At 44.9% G+C, this 18717-nt stretch overlaps 1 protein-coding gene across 1 annotated transcript in view; it reads right to left on the reverse strand.

The window, feature by feature from the left end:
• POLG (DNA polymerase gamma, catalytic subunit) overlaps positions 1-18717 on the reverse strand; it is a 34573-nt gene that overhangs the window by 9478 nt on the left and 6378 nt on the right. The window contains exons 5-17 of the mRNA XM_087877775.1: positions 17603-17749; positions 17367-17446; positions 14716-14898; positions 14063-14214; positions 13014-13137; positions 11303-11527; positions 9889-10006; positions 8823-8888; positions 8553-8657; positions 6557-6717; positions 4241-4294; positions 2716-2833; positions 1480-1615 (exon numbers count right to left, since the gene is read on the reverse strand). Coding sequence (XP_087733901.1) covers positions 1480-1615; positions 2716-2833; positions 4241-4294; positions 6557-6717; positions 8553-8657; positions 8823-8888; positions 9889-10006; positions 11303-11527; positions 13014-13137; positions 14063-14214; positions 14716-14898; positions 17367-17446; positions 17603-17749 — 1669 coding nt within the window. The remainder of the gene's footprint in view (positions 1-1479; positions 1616-2715; positions 2834-4240; positions 4295-6556; positions 6718-8552; positions 8658-8822; positions 8889-9888; positions 10007-11302; positions 11528-13013; positions 13138-14062; positions 14215-14715; positions 14899-17366; positions 17447-17602; positions 17750-18717) is intronic.

An 18717-nucleotide genomic window follows, 5' to 3' on the forward strand; every position in this document is an offset into this window, starting at 1 on the left:
TTGCTGAATGTGAATGAGAAGAATTCACAGTAACTTAATAAAAAGGGTTTTTTTGTCGGAACAAGGAGTCTGCTTCATGCTCTTGGGAAGCCTGGGTCAGAACACTATCTGTAAGGAATATAAATCCTTCTGTTCCCCACCATCCAGTCAAAGCTGAAGAAGCTTCTTGGATGAGAAGAGAAATGTCTTCAAAAGAAAAAAACAAGGAAGTTTAGTTGCCTCCTGAAAAAGCAATCTTTGGGACAACCATGACCTGGATGACTGAGAATCTCTTCAGACTTTTAATCATGAACAGATGGGATCTGGAGGGGAACCATTGACACGAATGCAAAATGGAGTCGAGAACAAGATTTTGCACAGAATTCTAGTCCCAATTGTGAGGTAATGAATTGAGGATATCGATTCACGAGGCCTTTAAAAATAGGAAATAATAAGCGCACGGAAAATTGATCTATCAAGAGCTGTTAACACAGAGAATGTTTATGTTGCAGCACAATATTTTCGACTACCAAATACCCAGGAGAAAACTTCTCAGTATACAGGCAGTCCTCGACCTTCAACAGTTCACTTAGGGACTGTTCGAAATTACAAAGGTACTGAAAAAACCTGACTTATGACCGTTTTTCACACTTATGACTGTTGCAGCATCCCCATGGTCACGTGCTGTGGCCCGTCAGTGGCCTGTGCAGCTAGTAGCTGATTCTGACAGTGGGAAGACTGGTGTGGTGTTGCGCCAGCAGCCTGTGCAGCTGGCACTCGAGTCAGACAATGAGGAGGCTGGAGAAGATGTGGTGCCAGAGGCAGGGATTCAGCCAGGGCCTTCAGAACCTCCAGAAGCTCCCATAAGTGAAGAGGAAGAAGAGGAGGAGCCTCTTCTCAATGCACGGGCGCGCAGAGCTACCAAAAGGCAGGAGTGGCTCCTCAGGAGGAGGAGGTCTCCTCAAGAGTAAGGCTTGGGGCTAATTGGCCACTCCCTTAGCCTATTTAAGGATGGTCGACGACTGAGGCAATTTGCAGGGAACAACTTCGTTCACTCTCCTTCGCGTCCTGATCTTAGTTCTCTTATCAGCTTCCTGCAAATTGCTTCTGGGCTTTCTGCCAACCATAGTAAGATTACGATTATTTATTCTTTGGATTCTTGTTAAGAAAGTTAATTAACAGCCTTATTTGAAAACAGACTGATCTAATTTAGTAAACTAAGGTTTGTACAGACTTTGTGTGTGCTGCGTTCTTTGGGGTCCGTAGCTGAGGCAGAACAGTCACGTGATTTACATTTGGATGCTTGACAGCTGATTCACATTTATAACGGTTGCACAAGGAAAATCAGATTCACTCAACAACCATGTTACTCACTTAACAACTGTGGTGAGAAAAGTCGTAAAACGGGGTAAAACTCACTGAACAAACGTCTCACCTAGCAACATCAATCTTGGGCTCAATTGTGGTCATAAATCGAGGACTACCTGTACTGGCACTCACCATGCATGCCGGCGAAATGGGCTTCTCCCAAAACGGCTGCAATCCAAAGTTCTTGAGAATCAACATCAGCTCCAACCAGATGGTAACCCGGAGGAGTCTGGACGATGGCTTTCAGCTCACTCCCCACCCGGTCAGTCTGCAAGAAATGGAGGAAAAGATTTTGCTTTTCAGGAAGCCGCAGTCGATGGACTGGGCTTGGATTAAAAGGAAAGGCTTTTCTTTCCGCCATCATTTCGCTCACCGAAAGATGCATTCTCCAAGATGGACTGTCAGTCGTGCTGTTTTATCGGTTCTACATGTCATAGATGGCTTGTGTCTTACATCGGGTATGGCAGTAAAAAAGCCAAATTTATTCTGCTCTTCCATATGTCCTAACCTAACCCTAACCCAGTGGTAAAATCCAATTTTTTTTTTTACTACCGGTTCTGTGGGTGTGGCTTGGTGGGCGTGGTGTGGCTTGGTGGGCGTGGCCAGGGAAGGATACTGCAAAATCTCCATTCCCTCCCCACTGCTGGGGGAAGGATACTGCAAAATCCCCATTCCCTCCCCACTCCTGGGGGAAGGATATTGCAAAATCTCCATTCCCACCCCACTCTGGGGCCAGCCAGAGGTGGTATTTGCCGGTTCTCGAATTACTCAAAATTTCCACTGCCGGTTCTCCGAACTGCTCAAAATTTCTGCTACTGGTTCTCCAGAACCTGTCAGAACCTGCTGGATTTCACTCCTGCCCTAACCCTGCCATTTAGCAATAGCAATAGCACTTAGACTTATATACCGCTTCACAGTGCTTTTACAGCTCTCTCTAAGCGGTTTACAGAGTCAGCCTCTTGCCCCCAACAATTTGGGTCTTCATTTTACCTATCTCGGCAGGACAAAAGGCTGAGTCAACCTTAAACTGGTCAGGATTGAACTGCCCAAATTGGAGGCAGCCGGCAGGCAGCAGAAGTAGCCTGCAGTACTGCACTATAACCACTGCGCCACCGTGGCTCAGGAGGATAAAGCAGCTAGAACAATCAGCATTGAACCCAAACTTTAGGACTTGAGGAAAGAAATTACCCTTATCCCAGAAACACAAATAAGTTTCTGTTAGAAGTCTGGAAGGGTCTCAAAAATCTTAGCGTTATAAAAACGTGCCTGCAACTTCCTATTTTCGTGCCATTTCCTATTCAGCTACTGTACACGGAATAGGAGCAGTGCAGCCTTTTGAATACAAAGCATCTGAAAAGACATTTTTACCCTGGCATTGCTGGCGGTCAGCCACGTGGGCTCCACAGCACGTCGAGTTACTGTTCCAGCAGTCACGACTTGCGGCAGGATGGCTCCGTAAGGATTCTCGTCATCGTAGTCTGGATGCCTAGAAAAAGATCATGGTGAGAACCCACTTCAAAGCCCAGAAGATCATCACCATCAGCGGCTCTGCAGATTCCACGTTGCTGTTTATGCCCCCAAAGCAGTTAAAAAGTCATCTTCAATCACTGATCACAACATCTCAGTAAGATTGAAGAGATCCAGCTTTACTGGTTCCTCCTCCAGCTGTTTCACTGTCATGCAAACTACCCTCGCCCAAGCGACTGCCACACCCATGGCTATAAAAATTCCCTTGCTCCCTTATTTACACACACAAAACCCCGTATTTTTAGCCTTCTCTGTTCCCCATTTTCAGGCTCCATAGGGTACATATTACTGTTTCAGGCTCCATAGGGTACATATTACTGTTCATTATATACTGTTCAAGGGACGCGGTGGCTCACTGGCTAAGACACTGAGCTTGTCACTTGAAAGATCAGCAGTTGAGCGGTTCGAATCCTTAGCACCGCATAACGGGGTGAGCTCCCGTTACTTTTCCCAGCTTCTGCCAACCTAGCAGTTCCAAAGCACGTAAAAAATGCAAGTAGAAAAATAGGGACCACCTTTGGTGGGAAGGGAACAGCGTTCCGTGCGCCTTTGGCATTGAGTCATGCCGGCCACATGACCACGGAAACGTCTTTAGACAGCGCTGGCTCTTCGGCTTAGAAATGGAGATGAGCACTGCCCCCTAGAGTCAGGAGTATGTACAAGGGGAAACTTTACCTTTTACATCTGAAAATATGTATCTGAAAATCTGAGCGATTGCTAAGTGGGTGAGCTGCTAATCTGACAAGCCACCTTTCCTTCACCGCATATAGTGACTGTAATGGTGACGTAGCAGCACACTGTCATTTTGGCCACTAGGTAGTTCTCTCTCCGTAATTATATCCTTAATTGCAAGCTATTGCAAATTTGCAATATTTAAAGACTGAAATTAAACACAGCACAGCCTTAATAAACAGACAGAAAAAGGAGGCAGTCTTGTCTTCTTGATTTGTTAACTGTGCGTGCATTAAGATCGCTATTCTTAATATTTTTGTTGCCGGTAGCGTGGAAAAGTCCTGTTTTAAGGAAAGTGAACTCCAGCTAGATTCTGAGGTCCCAGGTGAAGAATCCCCAAGACTATCCATGTGAAAAACACAAAAGGGGGCTCCAAAACTATGGATCTTTCCCCTAGAAGACGCAACGTTAAATCCATTAAAAAGGCTAATTCTGTGAGGTGCTCTTTTTTTTTTATCACGACTGTTTGTTCATAGTGACAATAAAAGTAAGCATTCTGAGGCCCAAAGTGATCATTACTTGAATGCATACTTTTATATGGATTTTAGGTGAGGTTGCTCATTTTGGAAAAAAAAAAAAAGAGAGAGAGATAAATAAAGCAACGTTGGTCTGGACTGCATTTCTCTATACGTACCTAGTCACAGATCTTGGCAGTTCTCCTTTCTTCAGCCAAACCACTATCTGTGAACTGCAAGGAGAACAAAAGCTTTACAATAAAGTTGTCAGGCATGCCTCCTTTCAACACTCAAGAAAGAAAAACCCCAACACCATTTTCATAGAGAAAGGTACTTTTACTGAGTGAGAACTGAATGCCACCAAAGAAAAGCAAGGTCTGAAGCAAAGGCGCGAAAATCACATATAGAAAGCATCCCCCCCCCCAACTGTCCAGCGTAAATCATCCAATCCACATTTTCTCCAGGGGTCATGTGGGTGCATACGTTTGGTACTGTCATCCTCCTGCTATGCCACGACCGTTGACCTTGAGACGTTATCAGCTTCAAAAAAAACCCCGCTGCAGCAAAGTTTTCTCTCCTCCTCCTCCAGCTCACCTCCCTCCTCCCAAGAATTCCAATAGCTGCCCCCTCTCCCCGTTTCATGGCAGCCGAGCAAGTAAGCAATTAAAGAGCGGAGGCTGACAAAAGTAGACTAAGCTTATCTGGCCGGCTTTCCTGTCTTTTACAGCTAATACTGAATATTCCAAAGGCAAATTCAGTAATCTACCTGAAACAAGGTAGTTTATTTTGATGTTCAACTCATGTACAATGGGGCTGTCTATTGTTCATCAGATACAGGTAGTCCTTGACTTATGACCACAATTGAGCCCAAAATGTCTGTTTCTAAGCAAGACATTTGTTAAGTGGGTTTTGCCCCCATTTTACGACCTTTCTTGCCATAGTCGTTAAGTGAAGCACAGCGTTTGTCAGGGTTCCGACAGATGCCCTAATTAAATCAGGAGCCTCAACCCAAGCTTCAAAAGAAATCCAGTTATTTATTAGGAGCTTCATGTCGGCACGTTCCAAGTGAAGCCAATTCTGACCCCACGTAATTTACAGCAGAGACTTAACCCTGTTTCCCCTCTCCCCCCAGGGTGTGTCATCAGTCACATTCGCCAACGGAGCAATTTCGCGGGTTGTAGAGATCACTCCCCTCCGGCCGCTGTGGGTAACTCCGGGAGACAGCCTTGAGAGAGAGATGTCTGGAATGTGCTTTTGTTTTTGGCTGCCCTGCTGCTTCACCATTTTCCCATCCCCCTTGCCTATGGCAACTCGAGAACAAGCCAGGGATGCTTTGCAAGTTGACAGCGTTGTTAAGTTAGTAACACAGTTGTTAAGCGAATCTGCCCCCGCTCCTGTTGACTTTGCTGATCAAAAGGGCGCAAAAGGAGATCACGTGACTCCGGGACACTGCAACCATCGTAAATATAAGCCAGTTGCTGAATTTTGATCACATGATCATGGGGATGTTACAACGATCGTGTGAAAAACAGTCACAAGTCACTTTTTTCAGTGCCATTTTAACTTTGAACTAATCAAACTGTTGTAAGTCAAGGACAACCTGTATTGGGAACTCATTCCAGCTGCCCCAACTTTCTTCCTCTCTTCATATTCAACATTTCTTGGGTGTTGGAGCTTGGAATTGGTTAATGCAACCTGAACAAGTATATGATAGAAGGACGACATTCTACATATGGAACAAAGAGTTCAATTTTTTTTTGCTGTGCAGAAGGAAAAGTAAAGGAGAGAACAGAGAATAAAAAAGAACAAGCAATTAACACTATGGATATCCCAAAGGTGTTTTTTTTTGTTTTTGTTTTCAAGAGGCAACTGGACTTTCTGGTTTCTTCTTTGAAGACATTTCACTTCTCAGCCAAGAAGCTTCTTCAGCTCTGACTGGATGGTGAGGAATGGATGGATTTATATTCCTTGCACAGTCAAAGCTGAAGAAGCTTCTTGGGTGAGAAGCGAAATGTCTTCAAAGAAAAACCAGAAAGTCCAGTTGCCTCTTGAAAAAACACCTTTGGGGCAACCATGACCTGGATGACTGAGAATCTCTACCACATTATGGATAGTTGGCAGCAAACCCACAACTGAATTTGTGTGCATCTTGTCAGAGTGTTTACAGCGTGACTGCTATTTTGAGACAACTTAGGAGCCAAATACAGGACACAAAGGTTTGTCTTACAAACAGTGGTTTATATACAAGACTTCTATATGCACACGTGGTAGGCACATACCAGACAAGCAATCATTCTTCTTCAACTCTACACGGAGAACTACAATGCAGATACATGCGACAAGGAGAGAATGTGATACACGACGAGAGAGAGACGCCCTCTAATGGCCTCCCTTATATAGACAGCTTCTTAAAGGGCAATAACCCTGCTGACTCATCCTCAGTCTTAAAGGGGCTGGTCAGCGTTAAATCTTCATTACCCCGAAAATCTGCTCACCTGATGCGTTTGTGAGCGTTTCTCCAGAAGGAGATTTTCTTGTTGATTTCCAAAGCATGGGTCCCATCGGCTGCTCCTATTCCAGCTTTCAGGGTACCATCTTCCATCTTGGGTAAGAAATCCTTGGCAAATGGGCTTCCCACGTTGCTGGCATTGCCATCCTTTTAACAGCAGAGGAGGAAAGTTTATTTTGACTCAAGAAGCCAGCAACAAAACAGGTTCTGCAAGCCAAATGCAAAATGCTCTTTCCTGGTTATTTTTTATTTTTTTTATTTTTATCTTTTTAAAATTTGATTTATATGCCGCCCTTCTCCGGAGACTCAGGATGGCTTACAATGCATTAAGCAATAGCCTTCATCCTTTTGTATATTTATACAAAGTCAGCTTATTGCCCCCACAAACTGGGTCCTCATTTAACCTACCTTAGAAAGGATGAAAGGCTGAGTCAACCTTGAGCCTGGCGAGATTCGAACTTACAGTCATTGCAGACAGCTGTTGTTAATCACAATGCTATCAGTCTGCTGAGCCACCAGGCCTTTTTAAAGAGACTCCTTCTTCCAAGCAAGCCCAAAAACTCTCTCTCAATTCAGATCCCCATTTCAGCTGGGAGTATTAGAGATTATACCAGATCAGATGAATCACTGTGCTATGTGTTGTGGCCCGCCAGCGGCCAGCAGAGCTGGCAGCAGAGTTGGACACTGAGGAGGTTGGGGAGGAACATGGGCCAGTCCTGCATCGGAGGTAGAGAGGGAGACAGACAGCAGTGAGGCAGAGGAACAGCTGGAGCCTGTTCCCAGTGTGCACATGCACAGAGCTGCCAGAAGACAAAAACAACTAAGAAAGCAGGGTTGACTTGGGAGTAAAGCCACACCTTGGAGGTGACTGGCCCCTCCCACAGGAAACAAAAGAGGAGCGAATGGGGAGTGGGTTTTTGCAGGAAACAATTCAGTCGGTTTCAAGAGTGGAAAGTTCTGTTCATGACTCTAAGAGACTATGTGTCAAGTTTTGCCTTACACTAGTTATCTGGCAGCTTTCCAAGCGAGATAAGGTTTGTGTTGATAAATATTCCTCTGAAAGACTGTTTGCTAAGCCTTGCTGACTGTGAATGAAAGGAATTCACAGTCGGGTAAATAAAAGGGGTTTTGCCAGGACCAAGACTCTGCTTTATGCTTTTTAAGGAAGCCTAGGTCAGAAAACTATGGCCCATTTTATCCCTGAAAGTTATTCTTATTTTCTAAATGTGCAGAATAGTTTTTCCATTAATTAACATTCCTCAACTGTATTCCCCACAACTGAGAATGAGAAAATCTTCACAGCAGCAAGCAAAACAAATTTAAGCTCTGGTGCCTCTTATTTACATTCCCTTTCTTTGCCTTTCCAATCAGGAGAAAAGATTCTTAATTGCCGAGATGCAATTAGTAAGAATTCTTCCAGCCAAAACTCACTGGTGATACGGCTGCATGATTGGGTAAGTCAAGAGTGCCATATTCTCCCCCTCGCCAACCCAAGAGGGATACAAAAATTACCTAAGTATAAAATACCAGTGTGCACTAAATCGAAAGGGAAGTGGAGTGCAGAGGAGACTGCAAACAATGTGCAGGGCAGGGGTGAAATCCAGCAGGTTCTGACAGGTTCTGTAGAACTGGTAGCGGAAATTTTGAGCAGTTCGGAGAACCAGCAAATACCACTTCTGGCTGGCTCCAGAGTGGGGTGGGAATGGAGATTTTGCAATATCCTTCCCCCAGGAGTGGGGAGGGAATGGGAATTTTGCAGTATCCTTCCCCTGGAGTGGGGTGGGAATGGGGATTTTGCAGTATCCTTCCCCTGCCACACCCACCAAGCCACGCCCACAGAACCGGTAGTAAAAAAATTTGGATTTCACCACTGGTGCAGGGACATAAAAATGACAACACATGCACAATGCTAGTAGAGGCAAATTGTCACCGGCTTCCGCGATAGATACACAAAAATACACACCGCGAAGTTCACTCCTTACCTTGTGAGGCAGCTTAAAAAACCAGCATCCAGGTATATTGACATCATTGTAAGGTCCGTTGCCATGGTGATATTCAGGAGAACTCTTCACCGATTCCATCTCCTCCTGTCCAGAAGAATTGATGCAGAATTAAGCATTTGTAAGCCCACCCAGAGTCATTTCTATGTATGTAGATAGGCAGGTAGATAGGTACGTAGGTAAGAACACCTTCAAGCATGCCTGATACCAGATTGAGTGATTGTTATGTTCTTTCTTTAGATAGGCCATTACCTGTCTCAGTTCTCTAGTTATGGAGTCCACATCTGTATCCACCTCCACATGGCCAAGCAACTCAAACTGACATGAAAAAAAGAAGAAATCCTTTAACATGTGAAACTTGTTCTTCTCTTGTATCCGTCCACAATTATCACTTATCTTCCAAGTTTACATCTGATGAGAAGAATTATTTATAAAAGGTGTTGGGGGGGGGAACACTCCCTCTGCATATAAACAAGCAACCAATGTTTTACCCTGTGTGACATGCAAGATTTTTCTGTTTTTAATAATTAGGGCAAGGTTGTTTTTTTATCTGAAAAATACAACCCAATAAGAATTCTTGAAAGCTTCTGGAGAATGTAATGCAAATTGCAGAGGGCTCTGCAAAAACAAAACAACTGTTGCAAAGACCAAGGAACCGGTGAATAGACTGGAAAGGACAGGAGATCATCCACGTCTGCTCTGGATGACTGTTCCTTATAAGGAGACCACAGAATAGCACTCTTCTGAAGGTCTGATGATAGGTAGATGGATGGATGGATGGATGGATGGATGGATAGATAGATAGATAGATAGATTATGATGATAGAGAGAGAGAGACACACACACACAGAGAGAGAGAGATAAGGTGGGTGGGTGGATGGATAGATAGATAGATAAATAGATAATGATGAGAGAGAGAGAGAGAGATAAGGTGGGTGGGTGGGTGGATAGACAGATAAGGTGTGTGGATGGATGGGTAGGTGGGTGGATGGATGGATGGATGGATAGATTAGATAGATAGATGGGTAGATAAATGGGTAGATAGATAGATAGCTGGATGGATAGATAGCTGGATAGATAGGTAGGTAGTTAGATAAGGTGGGTGGGCGGGTGGGTGGATTGATGGATGGATGGATAGATAGACAGGTAGGCAGGCAGGCAGGCAAAGGTAGGTAGGTAGATAAATAGATAGATAAGACAGACACACACCCACCAACAATCCAGTAAGAATTCCCCCACCCAATATCTGACAAGGTACAACACAATGCATACTCCGTTACAAAACTGTATATCTCATCTCGCAGAGGATAACAAGTACCTTTTGCCAAAAATCACCATTTTCCGTTAAGAACTCTTCTTCCAGGTAACTGTCAAAGGAAACGGGTTGCTCTTTCCCTTTCCCCTTGCAATATTCCCGATACAAATGTTCTATGACCCTATCAGAAATAAAGAGTTTTTAATGCCCTGAATTGCAGCAGAATTATAATCATCCCTTGTCTGGTGAAATGTATGGCCCTTTTTCTTGATTCTCATTACTGAATCACCTTTCTGGGGAACAGTCATGTTAGATCCGATATCCATCCTCGCCGGCCAAAGTCAAGGCCATCTCCATGGAGACCCACAACGGCCGGAGGGAGTGACTTCTACGACCCGCAAAATTGCTTCATTGGGGAATGTGACTGATGACACACCTTGGGGGGGGGAGGGGGAAACAGGGTCAGAGGCAAGGCGCGAACTGAGTGGAGGTCAGAGCTGGCTTCACTAGTCCGTGCCGACATGTTGCTCCTAATAAACAAATGGGTTTTTCTTGAAACTTTGCTGGAGGCTCCTGCTTTCATTAGGGCATCAGTTGGAACCCTGACTTTATAACATTATAAAGCTCACCAAAGCATTTTCTCATTGTTACACCTCTCAAGAACCAGAATAAATCTTTTTATTGGCATCAAAATCCAGAAACATTGGAGAACCATCTCTGCAGCGCCACTTGCTGAGTGTCATTTCCAATACTTCCTTTACTGTAAAATGTAAAATTTGTTACTACCGGTTCTGTGGGCATGGCTTGGTGGGGTGGGGGGGTAATATGACTGAGTGGGTGTGGCCAACTTTTTTTTTTTTTACTTTTAAAACCATTTTTTCTACAACCTCTTCAGCTGAAGAGGTTGTAAAAAAAATGCTTTTAAAGCCTCTGACGATCCCAGCTGACTTGCCTGATCGCCAGAGGCTTTTTTTCCTTTTAAAAACATTTTTTCTATAATCTCTTCGGCCGAAGAAGTTGTAGAAAAAATGCTTTAAAAGCCTCTGACGATCCCAGCTGAGCCGCACAATCATCAGAGGCTTTTTTTTTTTAACTTTTAAAAGCATTTTTTTTTGGCCAAAGAGGTTGTAGAAAAAAATGCTTTTAAAAATAATAAAAAAAAGCCTCTGATGATTGCGCGGCTCAGCTGGGCAATGGGGGGGGGGAGGGACGGGACAGGGATTTTTGCTACCGGTTTTCCGAACCACCCGCCGCTATCACTACCGGATCGGGCGATCCGGTCCAAACCGGGAGCATTTCACCCCTGCTGTTCTCCAACTGAAGACTGTAATAAATCTCTTTGTGCGATATGTACACACTTGTACACTGAGGGAACTATATTCAAAGTTAGGCTTCCATTTCACAACATGCAAAGGTTGGGGGGGTGGGGGGTGGAGATAACTCTGTGGGATTTACTTCCCCAGAAATCCTTCCTTACCTGAAAGGGCATGTGGGCAATGCAGCCTCTGGATCATCCTCTAACAGGTTGTCCTTCCTTCCTGGCACCAGGTAACCCCAGCCGTGTTTCTCAGAGTAGTGCAATGGAAAGCCATCCCAGGTGAGCCTCATGAGCTTTGGAGTCACTCTCATTTGAAGGCTGATAAGGCTGGGCCCAGGAGCCCAACTGGGATCATTGAGCCGTGGACACAGGTTGCGATACCACCTACCCAGGAAGAAGCAAACAGTTTTGACGCTCAACCAACAATTGGACGATGAAGGCGGCTTACAAAGATGTTTGCCCATATTTGTGCTATTTGTGTCAGGGTTCCAAGTAATACAAGCAGAACTCTGAGGCAGGTAAATTCCTCAAAGAACAAGTTTCTTGGATAAATCATATTGGCACAAGCTGGTGAAAACCGACTCTGAATGTTCCCGCGGTTTTCACCTAATCAAAAGTAGACGTTTTCCCCCTTCCCCAAACATTCAGTCGCATGGTCCAATCACAGTGTCACCCAGTTGCCTAGTAACTTCACTCCTCCTCTCTCCGACCATCTGTGGGAATGTCCTTGGTTCCCAGGAGAAAGTATTTTGTTTTGGCTACAAGCCCCAGAGCTATCTCTATTCCCTCCTCCCTATCCCTCAGCTCCAGTGTGGCAACACTGAAGTCTCTAAATGGCCTCAGTCAGGTCAGCTTCAGGGTTGCCAATTTGTTTTGCTCTTCATGACCCCAGGGGCCACAGCACACCAGTCCCCCTATCCTCCATTGTCTCCCAGAGTTTGCTCAAATTCATGTTCATTGTGTTGTGGCTCCGATCCCCGAGCCCATCTTATCGGAGGAAGAAGGCTCCGAACATGAAGGAGAGGAGCCGGCCAGGCCTCCCTCTCCAGGCCCCTCCTCTCTGGCAATGCCTCAGGTGTCTGCCGAGGGAGAGGAGATTGACCAGGAGCCAGGTGTCTCCGATGACAGCGATGAGGGGGATAAATCGTTCCTGGATCCACGCCAACGAAGGCGAGATAAACATTTGCAGCAGATGAGGAGGCGTGCCAGGGATTAAGCTGAGTCACTGGACCACACCCCACAGGCTATATAAGAGAGTGTGGTGGCCATGTAGACTCTGTGACGGACAAAGCTAACTTCTGGCTAGTCACTTTGTACAACGCCTGATCTGCTGAAGGTTTCATGTTTGAGCTGGACTGTTCTGAAAACTGTGTGTATTAGTTGGTGTTATCTGGTGGAGGAACACTCCCTCTTCTTGAGGTAAAGCACTTGGCCGACGGTTATTGTATTGCTGCCAAGTTCCTGATAACGAACCTTGTGTGTGCCGAGTACTTCTTTAACCCCCGGCTGGCTGTTTGTGTGTGTGTGAGGACGGGGACAAAACACATTGCGTCAATGACACTATCTAACCATCTCCTCCTCTGCCGCCCCCTTCTCCTTTTGCCTTCCCATCTTCCCCAACATTTTTTCCAGTGAGTCCTCTCTTCTCATTTGGTGGCCAAAATATTTGAGCTTCAGCTTCAGTTACCTGTCCTTCCAAAGAACAGATCTATACCATTCCCATGAGGTTTAGGCAAAGGAAGACCCAGCTGTGCTCACTGGGCATTAGAGCAACAGAAATCCATCACAGCTGGAAAGAACCAGATTTTTGGAAAACTGTTTCAGGAGAACTCCTTATTTATCGACATGAAACATTTCTTTAGAAACTTACTCTGGATGGCCGGGGAGATGCTGAATTCTCTTGGGCTGCAAAACCACCGTCTCCTTTAGACTCTGAAGAACCTGTGGGCCGGCCTTTTGGCTTTGCTCTTCTTCTTCTGTCGGGGGACCAGGGTCTATTTTCACAAAATAATACAACATACTGTATTTTTCGGAGTATAAGATGTACCTTTTCCCCCCAAAAAAGAGGGTGAAAATTTGGATGCGTCTTATACTCCGAATGTAGCCCCGCCCAGCCTCTCAAACGGAGGTTTCAGAGGCTGAAAAAAGCCTCAGAAATGAAGCTTCAGAAAAAAAAGCCTCCGAAACAAAGCTTCAGGGAAAAAAAGCCTCTGAAGCTCTGTTTTGAAGGCTTTCAGAAGCTGAAAAAAAAGTTTTTCCTGAAACAGAGTTTCAGAAGTTTCAGAGGCTGGAAAAAAAAAAAAGCAAGGCACAGAGCTCACAACCAACGAACCTGTTGCTAAAATTTACCTCTGAGAACAGCTAATTGGGGGTATTCCACGAGACTGATCCATCTGCCAATCAGCTTTTTTCTTATTTTCCTCCCCAAAAACTAAGGTGCGTCTTATACTCCGAAAAATACGGTATATTAAAAGAATGTGTGAGTATGCATGTGTGTCCTTTGGAGCTTTCATTCAGAAAGCAAATTTCAAAGACTCCCCCAATGTTCAAATGAGAGTTAGAATTTGGTTAAGGTAAAACTGGTTCACACATGATGCTAAACCACGGTTTGTTAAATCCTAGATTCTCCAGAATCACCCTACCACTGATGGGTGGTGCATTGCATTACGCCTTAACTGTGGGGTGCCAACCACAATGGTTGGACTACACTGGTTTAGCATGCCAAAGCAGAACAAATACACAATTTCATCTTAACACCATGTGTGATCCCGGCCAGTGAGTGCAGTATACAGAAACCCAAAAGTGATCAGAAAGATATCTCTGGACCACAAGGCTTAGAACCTTGAGCTGGCCATGAAGAGAGATCAAACACACAATTATACAAATGTAAATAAATCCAGTCTCAAGCTGATCATTTACCTTCCTGCCACTCCAGTGGAGATGCTTTTCCCACTACTTTGGGTAGCTCTTCGTTGGCGGCTTCCTTTTTCTTCCTAGTTGGTTGCGTTTTCTTTTGCTTAAATTTCTGGAGGTCCCATTTCAGATCCCACATCCAGGGGTCGTCTTTGTACCTATTGAGATACAACAGGCCAACCCCAAGGAGGGATCGTTCATCAAACAGCCCCTTCCCATCTAAAACAGCCTTTCCCATCCAAAGGCATCACCTCACCATCTGAGATTCTGCAGGCTGCAACCAAACACGGAGTCAACCAGTCAATTTCTTCCTCCATTCCAGGGGTGAAATTCAGCAGGTTCTGACAGGTTCTGGAGAACCGGTAGCGGAAACTTTGAGTAGTTCGGAGAACCGGCAAATACCACCTCTGGCTGGCCCCAGGAGTGGGAAGAGAATGGAGATTTTGCAGTATCCTTCCCCTGCCATGCCCACCAAGCCACGCCCACAGAACCAGTAGGAAAAAAATTGAATTTCACCCCTGCTCCATTCTTCTTCTCTCATTATCACCCTACTGCTGCTTGACCAAAATCCTAATTGCAAGACCCATGTGCTCAGCAAACAATGTAGTTCTGGTTTAAAACCTACTAACTCTACCATCCATGGCGTGATTGATCAGTACCTCTCCTCATGAAGCAGTTGACAAGTACTGTCTGCCAGGTTCATCAAAGACTTCTTCATCTCCTTTTGCAGCTCCTCATAAGTGACCTGAGCTTCATCCAGGTACTTCTCCCAGTTCTGATTAACAGGCAGGTAAGAAACCCCCATTTCTAGCATACCTGCGAAAGTCACGGGATGTGGACACCTAACGGGGAACAAGAGAAAGGAACAGCTAACCCCAAAATGTCAGATCCAAATTCTGGCAGATAATGGGCAGTGTTGTCTATATAGAGAAAGTATCTGATAATCTTACAAGGAGAATTTTTGTCAAAATCAACGGACAAAATCCAGAATGATCCTCTATAGCAGGGGTGTCAAACTCGATTTCATTGAGGGCTGCATCAGGGTTGTGTTTGACCTTTGGTGGGCTTGGTCAGGGTGGGCATGGCCAGCTCAATGTCACTCATGTCGGGGGTGCCTGTGGGGGCCCAAGCACTCTGCCAGTGAAAATGGGCTCCCAAGCTCCGTTTCGGCTGCGACGGCCTCCTACATCCCTCTGCCAGTGAAAACGGAGCTTGGGAGGGCCACCTGCGGCCCTCGTGAGCTCCATTTTCACCTGCAATGGCCTCCTACATCCCTCTGCCAGCGAAAACGGAGCTTGGGAGGGCCACACGCAGCACTCCCAAGCTTCGTTTTTGTTGGCAGAGGCACTACGGGCCGGTCATTCGCTGTTTCCAGGACGGCCCCGCGGGCGAGATCCAAGCACCCCGCAGGCTGAATCTGGCCCCCAGGCCCCACTCCTGCTCTATAGAATAAATCTGGAGTAGCTTCAAAGGCTGGTTAAAGCCGATACTTCCTTTCACTGGGGCACCCAATATCTTTTCCTCATTAAAAATAGACACGGTTACTATTCATTCCTTCGGGGAATAATCAAGAACTTTACTTAAGATTAAGAATTATCATTTCAGTGAGTAAATTGACATTTGAAATTAGAGAACAAGAAGATAAAACAATATTATAGGATATGGGACTTTTTTTTATCAATGGCTAGATACTAAAGCATGGGAATGAAATATGAAATATAAAATGCATGTGAAAATATAATATGTGAAAATAATTTTTCTTTTCTTTTAAAATGATAATGCCATTGTTGGGTAAATAATAAATGAGGATAATGATGTAAAGATATACATCAGGTTGACAATATGAGCAATTAGATAATTTGTAAAATATGAATATGGGAGGAAGCACAAGGGATTTGTAACCGATCGACACGCTGTTTGCAATTGTTATGAAAAATGGATTTTTTATGTTTTGCCTGTTTAAAAATAAAAATAAAAAGAATTATTATTTCAGCAAAAGACAAAGGTTATATTGTTAATACCAGTGGCAAGCATCTATAGCCAACCATTTCTTAAATGCTTCCAATCACTACCACTGTCCATAAAGATCCTTGTAACAAATTTTTTTTTCTCCTCTCTCTTATGCTGCATCACTGATGGTTCAGCAGCAGCAGCATTTTTACCACCATACAGGACCAAGTAAATTTACCAATATCGTTCTCAATCAAATGAGAAAATAAACTGTACCAATGAAAGAGAATATCTGTAATTCAGGGTTGAACTGTGGAGTCTTTGCTGCTCTCTTAGCTTGGTAACATCTAATTGACCAACTAGGTAACATCTTCAGTGCCAGTGGGTTACTCTCCTTCTATCCCACTCCCTTCCAGCACTGAAGATGTTGCTGAGTTGGGTAATGAAATGTCTGCAACCAAACTCAGAGAGCACCACGGACTTCATAAACTAAACTAGGCTCATCTATGCTCCTAAAAAGTTTTTTACTAGGTCCGGTTACTTGTCCCAGCTTCTGCCAACCTAGCAGTTCGAAAGCACATAAAAAATGCAAGTAGAAAAATAGGGACCACCTTTGGTGGGAAGGTAACAGCGTTCCGTGCACCTTCGGCGTTTAGTCATGCCAGCCACATGACCACGGAGACGTCTTCGGACAGCACTGGCTCTTCGGCTTAGAAACGGAGATGAGCACTGCCCCCTAGAGTCAGGAACGACTAGCACATACCATATTTTTCGGAGTATAAAACGCTCTGGACTATAAGACGCACCTACCATTTTTGGTGAGGAAAACAAGAAAAAGAAATCTGCCTCTGCCTCTGCCTCCCAGCAATTTTGCCTCGTTGCAGCAAACAGCAAATAGCCTGCTTTAACTTTCATTTTCGTTTTCAGCATAGCTTGATTAGCACAAGAAAAAAAAAAAAGTCTGCTCCCAGCAATTTACCTCCTTGCAGCAAGCAGCAAAGGCCCACGCAAAACAGCTGAGAGTCGAGAGGCCGATCCAACAGACAATCAACTTTTGCTAATTAGGCTGTGCTGAAGCTGCAATGGGCTGTTTCTTCTTGCTGCTTGCTGTAAGGAGGTAAATTGCTGGGAGGCAGAGGCCAAAGGGAGGGGGCCAGTGGGTAGGCAGGGCTACATTCGGTGTATAAGACACACCTAAATTTTCACCCCCTCTTAGGGGGGAAAAAGGTACGTCTTATACTCTGAAAAATACGGTATATGCGAGGGGAACCTTTAAACAACTATACAGTCTAAGATTGGCAGCTAAGCCAGAACACTGGAGTCTCATGCTCAATGCATTTTTACTCAATGAATCATTCACCTTTTCAAGAAAAGAGGGAGCTGCTCGTGGAATACTTCATAAGTAGCCTGAACATCAAGGGCACAGTAATTCATCAGCTCCTTCGAACAAATGAATGGACAATTATTAAAATGTAGAACATAAGCCATTTGCTAGTTTATTTTTGCCTCCTGATTATTTAATGTAGATACTTTCTTGGGTCCTACTAGCTAAGACTCGGTTCTCGGAAAGAGAGACTTCCAAGATTGTCTTCCCACCTGGAAGTTATTCCTGATATCTTTCATGCTGCCCTTGACGAAAAGTTCGCGAGCTTCTTTCTGCAACGGCTCGCCTCCAACGTAGAGGGAATGCACATCTGCCAGGTTGTTGATGCTGCTGATGTTCACCCAGTTCCAAGAGCCAACCTACAAAGGAAGACCAGCAAAACAAGAAACTTAATCTATAGATTGAAAACCAGATGGAGAGAAACAAGACTTGTTGGAAGTTGGGCAGCATTTTAATATAATCAAGAAACCACTATCCATTCTGATCATTATGGCTCATTACTCCCCCATAGTTTTAACCCTCAGAATTACATAACTAGATTAAGAACCTCGGTGGCGCAGTGGTTATTTTTTTTTAATTTATTTTTTTAATTTGATTTATATGCCCCCCTTCTCCGGAGACTCAGGGCGGCTTACAATGCGTTAAGCAATAGCCTTCATTCTTTTGTATATTTTATACAAAGTCAGCTTATTGCCCCCACAAACTGGGTCCTCAATTTACCTACCTTAGAAAGGATGGAAGGCTGAGTCAACCTTGAGCCTGGTGAGATTTGAACTTACAGTAAGTGCAGACAGCTGGTGTTAATCACAATGCTTTTAGTCTGCTGAGCCACCAGGCCCCTAACCCACCAGGTTAGAGTGCAGTACTGTAGGCTACTTGTGCTGACTGCTGGCTGCTGCAATTTGGCAGTTCAAATCCCACCTGTTGTGGCCTGCCAGCAGAGCTGGCAGAAGATTCGGACAGTGAGGAGGTTGGGGAGGAACATGGGCCAGTCCTGGAGTCTGGGGAAGGCTCGGACAAGGGTTCTGTGTTGGAGGCAGAGAGGAGGCCAGGGCCGGATGCCAGTTATCAGCAGCTTCATTGATGTCTGTCGGAGTCAGACATCAGTGAGGTAGACGAACAGCTGGAGCCTGTTCCCACTGTGCGCATGCACAGAGTTGCCGGCAAAGGGAACAGCTAAAGAACAAGGGAGTTGGGAGTAAGGCCACAGGTGGACGATGAATGGCCCCTCCCAGAGGGAATAAAAGAGGAGCGAAAGGGGAGTGGAGTTTGCAGGAGATAATTAGTTCGCCTCATTGGTTTGTGACTGTCTGAGATTCTTTGCCAA

The sequence above is a fragment of the Pantherophis guttatus genome, chromosome 13 (assembly GCF_059756535.1).
Source record: "Pantherophis guttatus breed Tessera chromosome 13, ASM5975653v1, whole genome shotgun sequence".
In the NCBI taxonomy this organism is placed as follows: domain Eukaryota; kingdom Metazoa; phylum Chordata; class Lepidosauria; order Squamata; family Colubridae; genus Pantherophis; species Pantherophis guttatus.